An 18,883-nucleotide genomic window follows, 5' to 3' on the forward strand; every position below is an offset into this window, starting at 1 on the left:
CCCCCCCCCCCCCCGCCCTTCTCCCCCTCCTCTTTCCCTTTAAAGAGCAGGCAGCTGAGTGGATCTCGGCTCTCAGACAGGGTAAAACCACGACACATGGTACTTAGCCCATGCTTTCTGAATGCACACAGGGCTCACTGGTGTTTGCATGTGGTGCCAGGATTTGTGGGTACTGATATGAGCTCCATATACAATAAGGATTGGACCCTGGCCAGGGAAGGAATCCCTGTTGGACAGTTTGTTTTTCGTTAGCAACCCTGAAGCCAGAAACTACTTTGGTTTGCCATCTCAAGCAGCTTTGGCAGTTCAAAATATGGCCTTGATTTGAATGTTTACCATCATTGTTGTGTCTATTTGGAGAACTGTCTTCTGAGAGATAGATACAGAGAGACTCAGGAATGTCAGCATACTGGACACAGGGGACAGAATCATAGAATGATCAGGGCTGGAAGGGACCTTAAACATAATCAAGTTCCATCCCCCTACCATGGGCAGGGATACCTTTCACCTTGGGGGTCACTAAACTCCGTTAGCATTCCAGAGTCTCCTTTGTTATTGGAATTAACCAGATGAATTGCTTCACCAACTAAGAATGGCCATGCACCACTACCCACTGAATGGAGAAAAAGCTCCCAGACTGTCAGTCCCGTCTGTGTTGGGATGAGTGAGGTTTCCTGTGTTGAAAATCATGAAGACAATCTTACAGGGCTGATGTGGAAGACATGGTGAATGTTGCAACTGGTATTCTGCTGTGCATACACCGGAATTGCTGTGATGATTGTGATAAGGTAGCATCTTTGTGCAGACATGGATTGACCAGCACAGACATCAGAATTTCTGCATGGGGGAAGCTGACTTCCTTGGACTAGGACATTGCCCCATGTCCCTGCCTCTGTTAATGACTGCAAGAGCTCATACTGATGCAAGAGTGGGTATTACCTCTTATTGGAGACTGGCTCATGAGAATGTTAGGTCTGTGGTTAGCCAGCAGGTTATCTTGTAGGTATTAAATAGAGTGCTTGCTGATGGTTGATGAGGGCTATTTAACTCAAAGTTGTGAGCATCAGGAGCACACCCAACATCAGTCGTGATGAGAGAATGACATTTCAAAATTGCTAGGGCTGCAGGTAACTGATTTGTGATTCTGACTTCTTTCCTCCTTCCACCCAAAGAGGACAGAGAATATGCTAACTGCAAAGGAGTCTGTTCCAGTCTTTTTCAGGTCTGAATGGACCACAGATAAAGGTCCCTACATACAATATTTGGGATGCAGAGTGCTGGGGTTCTGAGGAGATAAGGGATTTTTAGGTAACAGACAACTTTGATTGTTAAATGTTACCAACAAGAGGAGCATCATCAGAGGGTAGATACTCACCATGATTTTGGAAGAGCCAGCCTGTCCTTTCTATCACAGTTAATACTGTGATTAAGCCATGTGAGGACAACGTGGAGCCCCCCAGCACTCTGGATTTATGTCAGATTCAGAATAATGGTAATGCACGTAGTTCACGTTGTGGGAAAGCTAAAGTGAAGATGGTACTCAGTTTAAAGTCAGTTGGCATTTATATGGCAAGGCTATTTACCTTCTGTCACCTGAACAGGATGGTGCAGAGATACAGGGAGATATAGGGGAGTGGCTTTGTGAAGAAGATGGATAGAGAAATGCCATGCTGAGCTGAGAAGTTACAAGACTTTAAAGAGCTTGTGATATTTCTTTTCTGTTTTAAAAATGAGACCGGTAATCTGCTTGGGGTATTTGTGCCTCATTAATTCTGTGTATTGTAGTTGTGGTAAATGCTGTTTTATTTCACAAATTGGCAACTAATTTAATTGCAGCTAGGTGCTTAGTGCTCTTCTGAGGTTGCAGGCTAGAGTAAGTGCCATGCTTCTGACCTGTATTAAGTGACTGATGCTTTAAAATACTTAAGTAAAATGTTTTTTGGCATGGTTGTTTTTTCATACATAACTTGACAACAAGTATTCAAACAAACTGCTTTATTAAACTCCATGAATGCTAAACAATAGTGAACATTGCAGCCAGACCTGCTCATTGATAAGAAAAGATATTTTTATATTTGTTTTTCATTATCAATTAAGGCGTAACTCTAAATATTTACCTACAAAAAATAAAATGCAGAGTCTCAACAGCAAGGATTGTAAATGATCCTCTTACTTTCCCTCCTCTTCCACCCCTTTATGTGGTAACGGTTCTGAGCAGAGATGAACGAAAAAGGTTTGTAAGCCCTCTGCAGCTGCTGCAGCTGTCAATGTCCCAGTTCCATTTCCTGGACTGGCTGCAGTAATGAAATGAAAAGGACAAATTGGCAGTTACTTGAGTCTGATTAAAGGCTTGGAAAGGAGATTGTGTTGTGACAGAAATATAATGCTGGGAAAATGCAGACCTTTGGCCAGGTATTCAGCTTTGTGCTGGAAAACTGCAAGGGTTCAAGGCCAACACTGGAACTGGCAGCTACTCAGAGCCTTCTGGACACCCTGAGGACAGTACCTGGATCTACTCCCTTTCCATGCTCCCTTTCCAGTGTCTTACCCACACTTCTCCTTCTTCCATTCTTCCCTGTTAGTGGTCATTGCCTGAATTCAGTGTCTCTGTTTTGCATCTCCATGGCAATGTCCCTCCTGGCACACTTTGTTCTTGTCCTGCAGCAACCTAAGAGTATTGAGACTTTACGGCTGGCACTTCCAGTTAACTGTCTGGAAAAAGATCCTGCGATGATTACTTTTTCCTTACATTTCTGAAAAGAATCAAAATCCATTTCCTACATTATTTCTTAGAGTCAAGGCTCCAATTTCTGTTACCTAACTCTTACTGAGTTGTTACTGGAACAGCCTTGAAGTACCAGATGAAATTTCAGGATGGAAACTGATCACAATTCAGTGAATTTTAACAGATTTTTCCTTAGGATAAGAAACTCAATAGTTTAACCACACTTTGGATTCCCTGTTCATTGCCCAAAACATGTAGGAAAGACTTCCAGGCTGAAAAGAGATGGATTTTCTGATTTCTTTTTCTTACTTGCTCTTAGTCTTAGTCTTAGCAACACCTTGAGCATGACAATGTTAATAAATACTTGTTTCCCAAAGAGTAACATGGAGATAGCTTATACCTCAGAATTCCTTCACCCTTTGTGAAGAGATTTCAAGCACACTGTAGTTGTGAACACAGAAACTAAGTTTTAGAGGCAATCATACAAGTTCTGGCAACAAACCCAGCTTATTTTCGGGAATATCCTCTGTGTGTCATATGTGCTGTTAACTCCTCTCAAGGGTGATAAATGTTACAGAAGAGCAGATAAGTGATGCTGAAGTATGCAGTTTGTGACAGAACATCAGATTGTCTTCCTGCCAACTTAGCATTCTGGAAAAGAAAGAGACAAGAACGTGGATAATTGGATGGTTTTGTTTTTTCCAGCAAGGGATGCAGTGATTAAGCTCTACAGAAAGCATGAAAAACCTACTGTCACTTGTAGGAGCAAGAGACTCCAACACTCCTCCCCACCCCCCAAAAAATGCCCAAACCAACAACAAAAAAAAAAACCAAACAAAAAGCAAGCTAAAAAAGCCCCCCAAACCAGCAGCAGGAACAACTTCATCACAAAGAAGTTTACAAGGACTTTTAAATTACTTTTATAAAAAGTGGATCCTGTTAATTTAAAGTGGCTATGTAATTAGCAGGTCAAATCACAACTCTACTTATACTAGAATACTCTTGAATGTATTCCACAAGTAATATACTTTTTTACAAGTTGTCACTACACCACTATTTAAAAACACATTCACTTTCTCTCAAAGCCTCCAGAGAAGTAGGAGGATAACTGAGAGTAGTTAAACTCAGGATGGCAATGCACAACCAAAAAGTTATTATCTGGAAAACCTGAGACACTAAGAAGGAAAAAGGGACAGAAAAGTAGAAAGACAAGTGTAGTATTAATGTAGCTTCTGCCAAAACCACTCATACTCCATATCCTAAACATAAAGTGTTTATCTACTGTATGACAATTTCTCCCAAATCTGTGTCCCCATACTATAGGTGGCTAGTACCAAAGCACTGCAAGTATTTAGTTTTCTTCACTTCTTATATTTTAACTATATCTGTGGAACAGGTACTTGAAAAATGGGAAGAAGCTATTTTCTGTTTTAATTATACAACATCATAAGTTCTCTGCTGTCATACCTTTACATTTTTTCAGTATTTATGTGAATTGAAAGTGTGTGCATTAGAATACAGTGCCTCTCTGCCTTTCCAGCGTGATAGGTGGATGACCAAGGAGTGCCTGTATGGCACTGGGGAGTGTGCTAATTCAGAAGGGTACCAGAGCTGCACCAGCATGCAGGGATAGTTGTTAATTGATATTAGTGTTTTGGTGGAGCAAAAGAAATGAGAAACTAATGTAAATCTTCAAACTTTCTGGAGTAGGACACTGCTCTGAGGAGGAAGAGGAGGCATGTTGTTTTGCTTCTTGTTCTTTGCTTTTAAGGAAGATCCTTAGTAATGTTCATGAAGTAGACTATGATACCCTCTGTTCCCTTTGTGAAGTGTTAGGTAGAGGATGTTCTCAGTTTTTTTTAAAAAAAATGTCTGATTACTTAAGTGGTCACTTTTTTTTTTGTATTTAATGTAAGGTTTAGTTAGATAAATATATGTTATGTTCTATATATCCTGTAATATATTTACCAAATTCTAAATAGTTCTAAATCACATTCTTATGTTATTTTGTTCCACAGAAGTCAGTTGTTTGAAGACAGAAGTGTACAAATCAGCAGCAATTCTTATTTTGTGTTTGGAGAAAACATGGGTGAGAGAGTTTTGGTAAGATTGGTATATGCTGGCAGACTTTTTATCAAGGCTAATCTAATTCTGAGTGTATTTTTTCCCAATATCGATTCTTTTTAGTTCCTGTTGGTCTTTTTAAGATGTAAAATATTACTCCAGTAACTGTTGAGGGGACAATATCTAAATATTTTCTGTAGAAGAGGCAGTCATGCCTATGTTCCCCATCCTAGATAAGTGGTCTAATTAAAAATGCGTACCAGTATGAACTTACTTTCTTTTGCTCATTTTTTGACCTGAAAAAGAGTTTTTTATATATATAAAGTGGGACAGACACAATATGAGATAAAAGAATGTGGTCCCACCTCTCTAATAGTTTCCATCATAATTCTTGAGAGATGGGAGACATTTGTCTGAGGGGAAAGTTGAACACCGATCCTAGGTAATGTCCATGTTAAACTACATTGTGCTTGCTGTGGGACAGCTTAAGGGAGTTTTCTGAAGGAAACTCACACAAAAAGGTGGTTCTCACCAGAGGGCTGCACCATTTAAAATAGAACACAAATTCAGTTTCTGGTAGAATGAAAACAGTAGGTCTATCTGCCAGGGAAAAGTCTTGACAGCCATAGGTCGGTCTGGGTTATTTCTTCTGACCAGGATTTGGGAATAAGGTAAGAGTTCAGTCACTCAGCATGGTCAGGAGCCAGGAGCATTTTTATGACCTAAGAAACTTTAGCTGCAAAAACTGAAGGTCATGGAAATTTTTGATTCCTCTGAGGTTAAGTTTGTGGTATCTGGGAATTTTAACTATTCTTCTAGTGCTTAAATGCTCAAATGGAAATTAGCTGGTACTTACACATTTAAGTCTTTCAGTGGGTATAAATCCTCATCCAGGATCCATAGAGAGATGTCATTTATCTTGGTGGAAGCATGATATAGTGATTTTATGACAATAAAATTACTTCCATTAGAGACCAAAATTGTATTACGTGCGTCGGTTTTTACTCTTAAGATACCACAATTGCTAATCCTCAGTCTAGCATGCATTAAATGTTTCAATAATCTGTTTGACATGAAGTAACATAACCTGTTTTTTCTAGAGCCCTGGAAAGCACCCCAAACCATGTAATGAAGCTGATTCATACAAAGGAGAAATAACATCCATGTACATACAATCTTTCCCTGGTAGTGCACAAACAAGTAAGAATACTCAGCAAACAGGAACAGTTATCTTTATTAGTATATGTTTTGCTGTATCTTAGGGCACCTCAACTGAATGGTGGTCAACAATGTTCATCTCCTCTCAAGTTATCTAGTCACTAGTACACTTGCAGTACATGCCAAAATCTGTCTTCAGAAAGCAGCTTCAGTTTGTTTTATGACATTTAAATTCAACTGATTTCAGAACAAATGATCCAGGTTACTCAGGAAAGGACAGATTATTATTTATTACAGATTACACTTATTTATTTTTTAAAAAAAAATCCAGTGCACTTTGTGAACGCCTTCTGGTCTGCATTTTTGAACTACAGTTTTTAAGCTGTCAGCTGGTTGTATTTTGCCACATTTGTATCCTAATTGTAGGATTGAAAGTTCTATACAGGCAGATTTCAGGCATTGTTTATGACTCTGATGTGAGCTGTTCTACTAGGCAAGCCACAAAAACTGGCTTAGAGGGAATCCCAAGCAGGCCCCTATCTTGAGCCCTCTTGCCAAATTTTGTACCCCTCTTCACTAATACACGATTCTCTTACTCTGTCTGAACACTCTTGCAAGTAAAACAAGAAAAGCCTATGGAAAATGAATATAGTTTATGTAAATATACAAAATTTTGTAACAATGTCGCTCCTTTCGTGTTTTGGTCAAATATTCATTGTATATGCATTGTTATTCTGAATATTGGAACATACGTCTTTCATAAATCAATTTCTAATTATTTAGGGCTTGTTTCTGCAAGTTGGCCCTTGGGGCAAACCCCTGCAACTGCAGAGAGCCCTATTCAGTTCAAAATGAGCATAAACAGGCAAGACATTCTTCAGTATTCCAGACTTTTTATTCTTCTCTTCCATTTACCGCTCTGTCCAAAATCTTACTAACAACCAGACACCACTGGGATTACTGAAGCTGTACTGCTGTTTTGTTGTCCTGCCCTGAACAAAAGCATTTACTTTTTTTCTTTACAGAAACAACTTTTTTGAGGAATGCAACACTAATTGAATCAGCAGCTGCTTGTATTTCCAAGCCAGTGGAGAAAATTCTGTTAGATGAAGTTGAACTTATAACTGGAGAAGAAGCAGAACACAATGTATTACAGGTGTGTATTTCACAAAGCCTTCATGATGAGCAGTTTTGTTGTTGCAAAGAACATCTATATCTATTACAGATTGCAGCAATCTGAACATAACTTTGTATTTTAAATTTTCACTTTCTTAAGATATGCCTCTGCTAACCCATTTTTTCTGTAGGCTGGTATTTTCCTTTTCATATTATTTGTGTTTGTTTTATAGTTCCTTTCAGCAAGTGACTGATTCAGAACTTGATCCTATAGCTGTAATTCATACCCATCTACACAGTATAGCAGCAGTAACTAAAACTTAGAAACTGGAAGTGATTTGAGTGAAGATTTTTTAATGACAAAACTTTTTTGTGAAAAAGTGATGTGTTGTCAAAATAATTAGCTTAATAGTTCATATAAAATATCAATAATCTTTCTGGCCCAGCAGGGTGTATCTTGCTATTTTTCATCTTCCAGTTGTTATTTTCTCAGAAAACAGCAATGATGTATATACTATTTAAAATAAATTAACACTGAAAGTTATGTCATTTTTCCAGTAATTAAATCTTCTGTCTTGTCAGAACATGGATGTTTTACTCTCTTTGTAGTAGTACTCCACTAGTAGTGGCACTGGTATCCGGGGGCATAATGATACTAATGAGGGAGGGAGTAACATTGTAGAACACTTCCAACAAACTGTGTTCTGGAGATCACAGATGAGAGTTGGTGAAATAATGGAAAAAGTACACTGAAATGTTTTCCATAACTAGCAGAAAGCTTAGCACAGATCTGGGAGCCATTTCAATCTACGTAATAATGGCAATACATTTATATAGCCACATTTGATATGTTCATATGGATGTATTAAAAGCTGTATTAGAAGGTTTAACACCACAGAGTTTTAGAACCAATAAAAATCAACATTGGCTGGCAATTTCCATTGTGTATTTCTCTTTCAGATCAACTGCAAGCTCTTTGTATTTAATAAGCTTTCTTTAACCTGGACTGAAAGAGGCAGCGGATCCCTGAGGCTTAATGACACTTCTAGCAATGAAGGTGGAATGTTGCAGTCAAGACTAAGTAAGAATTAAGTAACAAAGTTACACATACACAAAACAATAAAAAACTTGTACTATTGCTGGCCAGAGTGAATTTATTTCAGAAAATTTAAAATTGAGCATCTGTTTTAATTAAAGTCCAGTGGGTGGGAATCTTTTTAGCATTGCCTGATAGTTAGCTGCATTATGGACATTTTTCACTCAGTTTGTACGCTCATACTTGCATATGTTGTTAGGTTGTGTTCTTTTTGACTGAAACGTATCTTTAATTCAGTCATCAGTCTGACAGTTTGCTCTTTGTTGATTCTGCTTTTCCAGGACCACTGTTTAAAGGCACTTCTGGAATGTTGTTTTTACTGTCCTGTCATTTTTTTGAACTGTATTGCAGCTGTTTGCTTTTTATATCAGATGTATGGAAAGAAACTAGTATCTTTTGGTATTTAAAAAAATAATTAAAAATAGAATCTCACCAAGTCAGGTTTTAAAACAAATTATAAAGAGTAATTCATGAGCATATTAGTTGTACAGAAGTGGTAGAGAAAATTGCTGCATTAACAATGAAGATAGTCCCAATGACTTCTCACATAAACCTCCTCGTTACAGTTATGCGAAATCAAGGCAGCTTGAGACTGATTCTTAACACCCGACTCTGGGATCAAATGGTTATAAAAAGAGCAAACAGAAAGAGCCTGTGCTTCACTGCAACAGACCAAGAGGACCACTCTGTTCAGGTCTTTCTAATTCAGGTAAGCAAGAGAGAAAAATCTCACCCACACACCATTTCAGCAAGGCCTCTGAAGATTTGCTGAGGCTTTGGTTTTAGCAAATGGCCTTTTATGCTCTGTCATGCTAGTGGGACCTCCATTTCTCAGTTGAGGAGAACGCAGATTTTGTGACATCTTACATAAGACGAAAGTCTTGGGAATCCTGGTTTTCTCTAGAAAGGACTGATAAGTTGAGGAGGAAAAGTGGTGGACTTATTTGCAAATAAACAGCACCTATGTCCTAGGTTGGGAACTGAGTGTCCACAGGAGTTTAAGCATGTCTCTGGTTTCCCCAGTAGACTTTTCTGGGAAAGGTTCAGCCTATTGGGCAAGCAAAATAAATCAACACTTCCAGTACGTGTCACATGTAATACACAAGCAAAGCACCATGCACTGCATAGGCAAGCAGTGTAAGTCTGTCACTTCCAAACAGTGATTGACTTAATTATGGCTGTGCTGCACAGCTGGTCGGCATGTGAGAATTAAAAATGTCCCAGATTTCCAGATAGGATGCATTTTTTCTAGCATATACAGATAAAAACATTCCTAAAATTCTGCTCTGGCACTTCTGGATAATTAAAAAAAGACATGTATTAGGAAATCAGGATACATGACAGCTGTATGTATGTGGGAATGGTTGCAGGAAGCTGCTTCTACAGTCAGCACTGACGCAGCTGTTACCCATACCTGCAGCAGGTGTCCAGCCAAAATAACAAGGGCATCTTGAGTGCAGAAGGCAAATGGATCATTCCATGAAACACCTAGCAGGCATCACCAAAGCGTTGGCCTGTAAATCAGGCTGGTCTAGTGGTCAGTGGAGCACAGTCCTCCAAGGCACCAACAGATACTTTTAACTGCCATTTAAATTTGGTTTTCCCATGTCACATAAATAAGTGCTACATTTGGTTCAGTGATACTATCCAAAGGGCTTCTCATGAACGAAGGGGGAAAAGTCATATGATGCTGAATACAAAGACACCATGAGGTGGGTCCTGTAGTTCCAGGTTTGCACAGAGGCCTGATCCTGCCTCCTCCCCTCATGATTATTTCTCCCTTTGGCTTTTGGTGGAGGTGGAATTTGAACAGCTATGGGTGAGCCAGGTCAGTGAACTGATCTGGGTGGTTTTGTTTGGTTTTGCTAAGTGAGATTTTTAGCTTGATTTAATGTACCTGTGCTTGCCCAAATGGTGGTACTGGCCAACAATGAAAAGGGTAGAAATAAGAGGCAGAGGATGTAAGGAAGCAAGTCCACTCCTTTCTGCACAAGCTGGAGTTCCTAAATTAAAGTGGCAGGGGAATTCTGTCGTTTGAATGAATAAATAGAAATGATAGAAACAATCAAACTGAACAGCTGCCTTTTTCATATATATGGCCCTATGTTTCTCAACAAGCCTTGTTACTTTGAGAGCTTGGGTTTGTCCACTGAGAACTGTATTTGTTGCTGAGGCACCTGAACAACTCTGGATTGCTTTCTTCTTTGCATGGCTGTTGGGAGAGCATTTGCTGCTGCAAGTCTGGGTAGCACAGGAGGCAATTCTGATCTGCTGCTGCTTCCCAGTTCACATAGCTTTTCCACCTGTACACACTGAAACGTGTCGACCCAATCTGCACAAGACATCTTTCTTCCTACTGCCAAATGACATAGATAGAAATCACTCCACATGAGACACAGAGCTGGAGAACCGGGCTTTGGAAGAGCATATGCATTCAGTTACCCCTGGTAGACGACTTACTTGATAAGCAGTACTCTGCTGGCACTTCTGACAGTGCCCAAGTGCAGTGCTGTTATGAAGCACAAGAAAACGCAGCCACTTTGTATGGTTGGTTCACCTCATCAGTCCCCAGTGTCCCTAAGTGTTGTATTAGGCATGTGACAGCATATACCCCTGCTTGTTTCCTTTGCTGTCTATTTTATGAAATTATTGTCCCTGGATTTTTCTCTTTCCTTCTTTTTTCTTTTAAACTTTCATTACTATATTTTTGGCTGGTTGTTCTTAGTTTATACTGCCTGTCACCATGCTCTCCCGGGGCAGCACACTCTATTTTTTCCAACTCACTGTGTGATGAAGCACTTTGTTTTATGCTGATCCCCTCCTGCTGTCATTAAGCACATCTTAGTGCATTTATTTTTTGGTCTGATGAACAGCCGTAGCATAGTCAGATTATCCACCACTTTTAAAATTTTGAAAAACCTTGGTTATACCCCATTCTCACCCTTAAGACTGAGGAGTCTCAACTCTTCATAAGGACCTGCACCACACCCTTGATAATTTTTGGTGCCCTTTTCTTTACCTTAATTCTTCTATATCCTTGAGATGTGATGATCAGAACAGAGTACAGTACTCAGGACATGGCTGCTCAAAGGGTTTATACTGCCAAAACACTACCTTGTCGAGCTCTCAGTACCATCCTTGATGGCCATATTCTGTTCATGCATAGCAGCAGAATTCATAGTATCTTTAGATCTTATAATCACAAATAGGTTTGTTTTACTTAGGTTTTTAACTTCTTATTTATTCTGTAAATGAAAATGCAGTACAAATATTAACATTTTAGTGCTTTATTACTTCTAAAATCATATTCAAGAATGATCTCAAATAATAAACTAGTCAGTACAAACATTCTTCAGGGGAAATAATAATTTTTAAGCTTACATTTCTTGTACAGAAAATAATCAATAGCTACATATAAAACTCAGACCATTTAAAGAAACTCTACATTATCTGTATTTAAATTTATTTTCTCAAAGGAATCATTAAGTGTGAATCTTAAATGTCTTTTTTTGATTAAACACTTTTGAAAATTTCTCTGTGAAAGGTACAGATTTTTCTCTATGAACGTTCTGTGTTCTGCAGGCAAGCTCAAAAGACACTGGATACCTGTATGCAGCAATACACCACCGCCTTGTGGCATTGCGAAGCTTTGCTAAGCAAGAACCAGATGCTAATCAAGGAGACACGGAGCCAGAAATAGCTTTTCAGCCATTAAACTATGACAGTGATTATGAAGATGATGAAAAAATAACTCAAATGAGCAGCAGTGGATCAGGTAAGCAGAAATTTTCCTGGGAAAGTATTTTCTTCTAAGCAATGGATAATGTACTTTTTTTTTTTCATGCTGACTATAGCTTTCATCAGTTACAGATACCCCTTTTCAAGTAGAAGGGTGTAATTCCTTTGAGTATTTTAACTTACTCATGGTAAATGCAAGGTTTTGCCAGATGAAATACCTGCACATCTTTATAGCAGCAGAATATTCTTTTGACAAAAAGCTGAGGGTTAAGAAATTGTAATGCTTTACCTAAAGGCTTCTTCAGTATATTTGAGTAGAAATTACTAGGGGTATTGAGATATTAGTTGTTACTTGAGTAAGCACAAGTTTAGTCCATTCGTATCAGTTACTAGGTAGTTACTGATGGCTTCGAGCATAATGTGTTTATTAAGCTATTTCTTATGCAGTGGTTAACTTCACTAGGAACACTGATCCTAGATCATCTGTAACAACCACTTCACTAGGAAATTTTTAGGTCAAGATGTACAAACCCAGTTTTCTTCAACATAACAAAAATGTAGGCTACGCAAAGTGAAGCATGTAACTAAAACAAGATACTACTGACATAGTATAGCAAGCTTTTAATACAGCTCACAACAAGGCTGGAGTCACATTTGCAGAAGGCAAGGCAGAAATAGCTGTCAGGCTTAAAAGCTCTTCCATGTTAGAAAAAAAAAGTCACATTTCTGGGGCAAATTCACTTGTTTGTGCCAAACTGCTACAGTGGATACAGGACCTTCCACTTACATTTGATTTTCCAGTAGAAGGACTGCAACAAGCATGTCTGAGTTGTTGCTCATAGCATTAGTTTCCTTCTTCAACTGAGTAACATACTGTCCATATAAACTCTTCTGTTTAACAGCTATTCAACAAGAACACAGTTATGTACACGTAGCAGCTAAGAGTGACTGCTTAAGGAAACAAGTCTTTTTTCCTCGTAGGCAAATAGGTTGCGATTTACAGTGTTTGTTCCCAGTATCAACTGTTGCTTTATTACATTTCAATAGCATTCAGAGCTCTAAACAAAGCATGATGCTCTTATACAATGTTTTCTCACAAACACCTATTTTATGTTTAGGAAATGGGAAAATTGTTACTACTGAGAGCTCTGGAATGCTCACAGATAATCAAACATTCCCTCTGTAATCCCTAAATAGTCTCTATTGACTTTACAAAGAGTTTCTGGTAACCAAAAAACTCTGGATGGAGCTTGATTCATTTCCAGCATTATTGATGATAAGAACTTTTAGGGGAAAAAAAAAGAAGAAAAAGGGACTTTCAAAGCAGTGTAGCAGCACAGATTTGCAAGTTAAATATTTATTTTGATTTGCAGAGACTTTTGGTACAAATACTCAGATAGCAGCCAGCAAACAGATTCTGATATGTGTGTCAGATGCTGTTTTTTCTTGACCTTTTAGTTTAAGCATCTGCCTTTCATTTATGTCCAGTTATTGACAGCAGTTCTAACAATCCCTTTCAAGTGCTTTTTTGATGACTTACAGCATTTCCTGCTTATTGTAATCTCGTCTATTATTCTTAGAGCCATGAGATTTTAATTTTGCATAGATTTCAGTTACTGGTATCCCAAGTCCCATTTCACATGCAGACATCCACATCCTACACCAATGTGCTTGTCCCTGGAACTCCCATTTCCAGAACAGTAAGAAAAGTATACCTCATGGGTTTTGGACAGGGTGAGGTCAGTTTTAAGTATATGCACAGAAACATCAATTTGGATACAAGAGATCCCATCCTGCATATTTAAGAGTATTTGTTAAAAGCTTTAATTTTCATGCTTTCATTTTCATTGAAGGATGTGCATGAATAAGTCATTTTAATTTTACTGATGTAACTCTGTTTCAGAGATTACACCTCTTTAAGACTACTATAAATGTGATGACTTGTGAAGTTCTCAGTGACTGATTCATTACAAGAAAAACAATTAGTAATTATGCCTGCATTTTATTCCATTACAATTTATTTTGCCTCAGAAAAAATGATAGTTCTTTTCTTAAAATAGGCAATCTCCTTCTTGTTAAACTGTACTGGCATAGTTCCCTAGATTTATGAACATTAAAGGGATATGTTTGCAAGACATTTTTGTAGGAATTTTTAACACAAAATTCTTCACTAGAACATCCATAAGATAATTATGCTGTGGATGTTTTAGTGAAGGTATAAGGTAGTAGAGACGTTTCTACCACTTTACAGATCCAGCATATAAATTTATTCCAGTATTTTTAAAATGTTAATTGAAATGCTTTTCTTTTGAGTAAAGATATTAATTTTATAAAGTCCATAAAGAACCAGTTGCTCTACCTGATATTTTTATCAGATCCTATTTTACCCATTACAGCTTGGACAATTGTACCAACACACTGCTCTGTAAATCCAAGTGGAGAGAAACAGAACAATTCATCTTTAGACAGGTTTTGAGAGAGGATTGGATCGATAACTTATCTTTTCCCATGGACTACAAAGTGAACTGAGGAGGTGAATTTAGACTAGACAGCAAGTGTCTAGGCTGACCAAAGCCAAGCAAATATCTTTTTTAATTTCCTTCATTGTTAATTCATTTCTCTGCTAAGTATTGTAACTGTGTTTGCCTCAAGTGGTCTTTGTAATATCTAGCTGAGGAAGGATCAGCAGAATTCTTTACTATGCATATGATAAATTTTCTCTCTAAAGAATTTAACAAATAAACCAATCAAAAATGCTGATATGGCGATGTGTGAATGATTGGACCAAGGGTACTGCTCCCTTCTGAGGGAAATACCACTGGCCTCAGTTGGGTGAGTCTCCCCCTTCACTTTTCCTTTCCTCAGACTTGTAAACCTCAAATTCTTTGTTGTGTGGCAGATATGCTTCAGCAAACAAGAACAGAGTATTTCCCTTAGCCATATAGAGCATATAGAACATTCCCTTAGACATATAGAACAGCCCTGTAAATTAGTGTGGTATCCCAGTAGACAGTGAGTTGTACATGACCCTTGTGGGCAAAAGGGACCTAGCACCAATAGGTCCATGTATGGGGTGTGTTCTGCAACGAGTCACATAATGTCAAACTGTTGCCACTGCCTCCTCCTGCTTTGCTAATAGATTTCACCCATGGATTTGGGGCTTCCCGCATGTTGGCAGACCTGTGTCAGGTATCTGTGCAAAGTTTTCCAACTCCAGTTTTTTAAGCACCTTGACTACAGGCAGTCATAAATTCAGAATGTGGGAGTACTGAGTTACGCTGCTAATATGCATGAATTCCATACACAGTTGTAGGTTAGACAGTTATCTAACATGGACGCTGTGCCACTCTTCCCACTGGTGACACAAGCATACAGGTGCCTATGTCAGGCTCAAGAAAATCATGCTGCCCAAACTTCAAGCTGGTAGAGCCCTGACACCCAAGCTTGCCATTGGAAGCAGGTGATCTGAAGTCACTGCTTAGACCTGTAAGTGACTAAGATGTCTCCAGAACTGCAACACCTTGCTTCTGACACTTCTAAGATAGTTTTCCATGGTTCCTTCAGAGGCATAAAGAGATGCTGTCCCTGTTCCAAAACAATGCATTTATTTACTTCTAGGAACAGGTGGTGTTTCTATCATGGGCAGCAGAAGATCCTTAAAGTTTTGTAACCCTCTGAGTATTTAGGCAGAACAGTTATTTATCAGAGCCGTAAGGCATTTCTTCACAGGGGACTATGAAATGCCTGTCCTAGTAGTATAATAGCATGAGGCTGTAAGTAGGGTGGTTCTTACAATTTACATCCTTTTCTCTTTTCTGATTTTGCAGCAATTTGTTTATTTTTATCCCTGAGGGGGGACAGGGAACCTGGAGAAGCACATACGGGAACAAGGTTGACACTGTCACTAGGCACTAAAGTGCTTATGCATTACTTCTTATACTATACCTCACCAGTAACTCTCTTAAATCTTCTCCTAACTTCAACCTGATTGAGGGGCGGTCTTCTCTTTTGACTGAGGTGTCCTCTCTTTTATGGCATGGAAATTTCTTTTAGAAGCTATTAGCGTGACTTCAAAGAGGCTGGAGTCTAGGACTAGGCAAGTCCAAGGAAATCTCTCCATACATAGTCCTTAAAAGAAAACTGTACTGTGTGAAGACATAGTGTGTCACATATGGATCCATCCAGAATTACATGGATTTTGGAGACTGCTGGTGTTGAGAATTGGATAGTATCATATCAGAGCAGTGCAAATTTTGTTTTATTTTAGAGATGGTTTCTAGTCAACTATATACATATGTCCCATGTTGGCCTCATTAGGACTTTGTCATCTGCTGGTGTTTACCAAGATTTAAAATGTTACAGATTATTTTTTTTTAACATTTTAAGAAAAATGCTTTTAAAATTCTTAAAAGAACTACTGTTCAGGAACACCATAGAAACTCCTGAAAAACTGCTTGCTTTGCCATTTCTTGTCAATTTAATTAAATTCTTGCCAGTTGCTGAAGTTTCCAAATCATAAATCTAACACATGCACACACACACATACCTGATAGTGATTAAAGCAGAGAAAAAGTTAAGAATTAACTTCTTTGTTGGAGTCAAAGTTTCTATATTCTTTGCAGCAGATATCACTAACATCTAAAGCTGAGAAGAACAGACAACTCTGATTGGCTTTAAATTCTGACATATCAAGAAAGAGGGTGGGGGCAGCATCAGATTTAATATTCTGACAAACTCACCTGTAAGTGGCATTAAACTTTTAGTGAGTCTTTAGTGGTGGCTAGGTGGTAGCAGCAAATTTTAGGCAGACACTGAGTTAGTGATACTATGTCTGGTATTAGTCAGCTATATCTCCCTTTGGCAGATGAGTCAGAGTCTAAGAGATTACACACCAAAACTACCGCTCAGTCCTTTATCATGACCAATGGGTTGTTTGAAGATGTGTTGGATTTCTCAGAGTTTACTGAGAATCTGTTATGAAGTGTTCTCCTTAAAAAGCGAGATGATTTGCATCACAGACACATTGTTCTATCTAGACATCTGAATCCTTAGTGCTTATGTGCTTGTCTTTATTGACATGGGGGGGTCACAGGCTTCATTCACTATTCACATGCTCAAATATTTGTGAATAATCCTGTGTTATCTAGTTAGGTATTTACCTAAACCAGGAACTGATCATATCCAGACTTTAACCTACTGCTTTGGTATTATGAAATGCCAGATTGTTTCAAAACATGAATATGCTCAAATAAGCAAGATTTTATTTTAAATTCTTTTTCAGATGATTCTAGATGGAACCACAGGCAGCCCATAGTCTGCTCATGACACCTACCAGAGGTTACAACAGCACGGCTGGGAACTCATCTTCCCAAAATGTCTAAGCTGACTCATCAGTCCCTGGAGGGGGGAAATCAGATGCATTTGGCTTTCTGACTTTTAAGCAAAGATTAATTTTAGGGACAGCTTAAGTTCAATACATTAAGAACTAGAGATGCACTTTTGAGGATTCCAGTCAGCCTGCTTTGTGCTGACACAGGAATCACACAATGGCTTCCAGTACTCAAGAAGTGTTCCAAAGGCTTCAGATTTTAAATATTTAGATGCATTATTAGAGTAAGGAATTTAATACGGAATAAATATTTTTTCATCATATTGATGGATAAAACCACATAACCATGGATTAATAATATACATAAAGAGGGGGGTTGGGTAATATATATTATTAATAATATAGTGTGCACATATATACACTATATAGATACATTAACAGATACCATCTAGTACTTTTAATCTGTTATTGAAAAGATACTTTTAGAAAGGTTTACATTAGGCTTCACTGGAAACATTTATTTAAAATTGTGTGGTACCATCCTGTTTCTAGGTGCATACAAGCAGAGCTACAAGTGGCGGTTTAGCATGACCAAGGCCTATGCAAACCAGCCTTGATAACAAGGATTGGTTTTTTTCTGTTCGATTTGAAAATAGCTGGAGCTGTATACTGATTACAGAATTGTGCTAAAGGGCAAAGAACCACAATCAGCCTTTACAGACATTAGCACCAGGAGAATTCACCATGAAGAACTGCAAGCCAGTTCTAGGGGGCATATGAACATTAAGATCTACAACTCTACCTGCTTGCACTCATGCACACTTTTTCAGTAGCAGAAACAAACACTTCCACTGTTGACCGTTCATGGGATCCATGCAAACCAATGCACACTCAGTATAACAGGATATATGCACAAAATCTTTTCTTGAATGTGTGAGATTGTCTGAGATCACTTCTGCCTTAGCTGTAGCTATCCCTGAACAGCCTCATGCCTTGAAACAGATTAATATGTTCATATCCTAATCTGTGCAATAATCCCAGCAGTGCCAAAGACCCAGTCAGTCTGTAATAGTGATTCCAAAAATTACTGCCTTTACTTAACTATTCTAATGAGGAGGTAGAAAAATCAATTCTTTCTAATGCCATCTGTGAAGGAAGATCTACCAGATCATTCATTAGTTCGTGCACAGTACAGACACTGTTTATGCTCTGTGTTTTCTATTTATTCTGTTAAAAGCTAAAGAAAATACTTCTGGAATCGTTCTGCTGCAATTCTCTGCTGCTTTGTATAATGTTGGTTACCAAAATTCTTTTCCTCAGACCTGAAACAATGTTCTGAAATATCTGAAATTCTTCTCATTATAGTAACTTTAATGCTTTTTCAATCTTAAAAGCTGTATCACACCTGAAGAGTCAGATTACAATTCAGTTTTCCCATCTAAACATAGGAATGAAATTAGAAGAATACCAGCTTCTTCCTGAATTCTCAGTGTTTTGTCAAGATTAGGATCCAGATGAAGCTGAACTAGTATCTGGGTTACGCTGAATTCTAAATGGCCTGCCAAAATTGGCATTTGTCTGACATTGCTTTAGCATCTGGATGATACTTAAGTGATCTTATGTGGGACTGGATTTTTGCCTTCAGGAAAAGGGGAGA

General features: G+C 38.3%; 1 protein-coding gene across 1 annotated transcript in view; it reads left to right on the forward strand.

Annotated features, from left to right (window-relative positions):
- RANBP3L (RAN binding protein 3 like) overlaps nucleotides 1-18,347 on the forward strand; it is a gene marked incomplete at both ends in the record, with an annotated part of 34,299 nt that extends 15,952 nt beyond the window's left edge. Inside the window, 7 exons of the mRNA XM_084278079.1 lie at nucleotides 4,744-4,828; nucleotides 5,890-5,989; nucleotides 6,973-7,103; nucleotides 8,024-8,144; nucleotides 8,726-8,868; nucleotides 11,742-11,934; nucleotides 18,271-18,347. Coding sequence (XP_084134205.1) covers nucleotides 4,744-4,828; nucleotides 5,890-5,989; nucleotides 6,973-7,103; nucleotides 8,024-8,144; nucleotides 8,726-8,868; nucleotides 11,742-11,934; nucleotides 18,271-18,347 — 850 coding nt within the window. The remainder of the gene's footprint in view (nucleotides 1-4,743; nucleotides 4,829-5,889; nucleotides 5,990-6,972; nucleotides 7,104-8,023; nucleotides 8,145-8,725; nucleotides 8,869-11,741; nucleotides 11,935-18,270) is intronic.
- Nucleotides 18,348-18,883: the final 536 nt, after the last annotated feature.

This window comes from Gallinula chloropus (genome assembly GCF_964237585.1).
Source record: "Gallinula chloropus genome assembly, chromosome: Z".
Lineage (NCBI taxonomy): Eukaryota > Metazoa > Chordata > Aves > Gruiformes > Rallidae > Gallinula > Gallinula chloropus.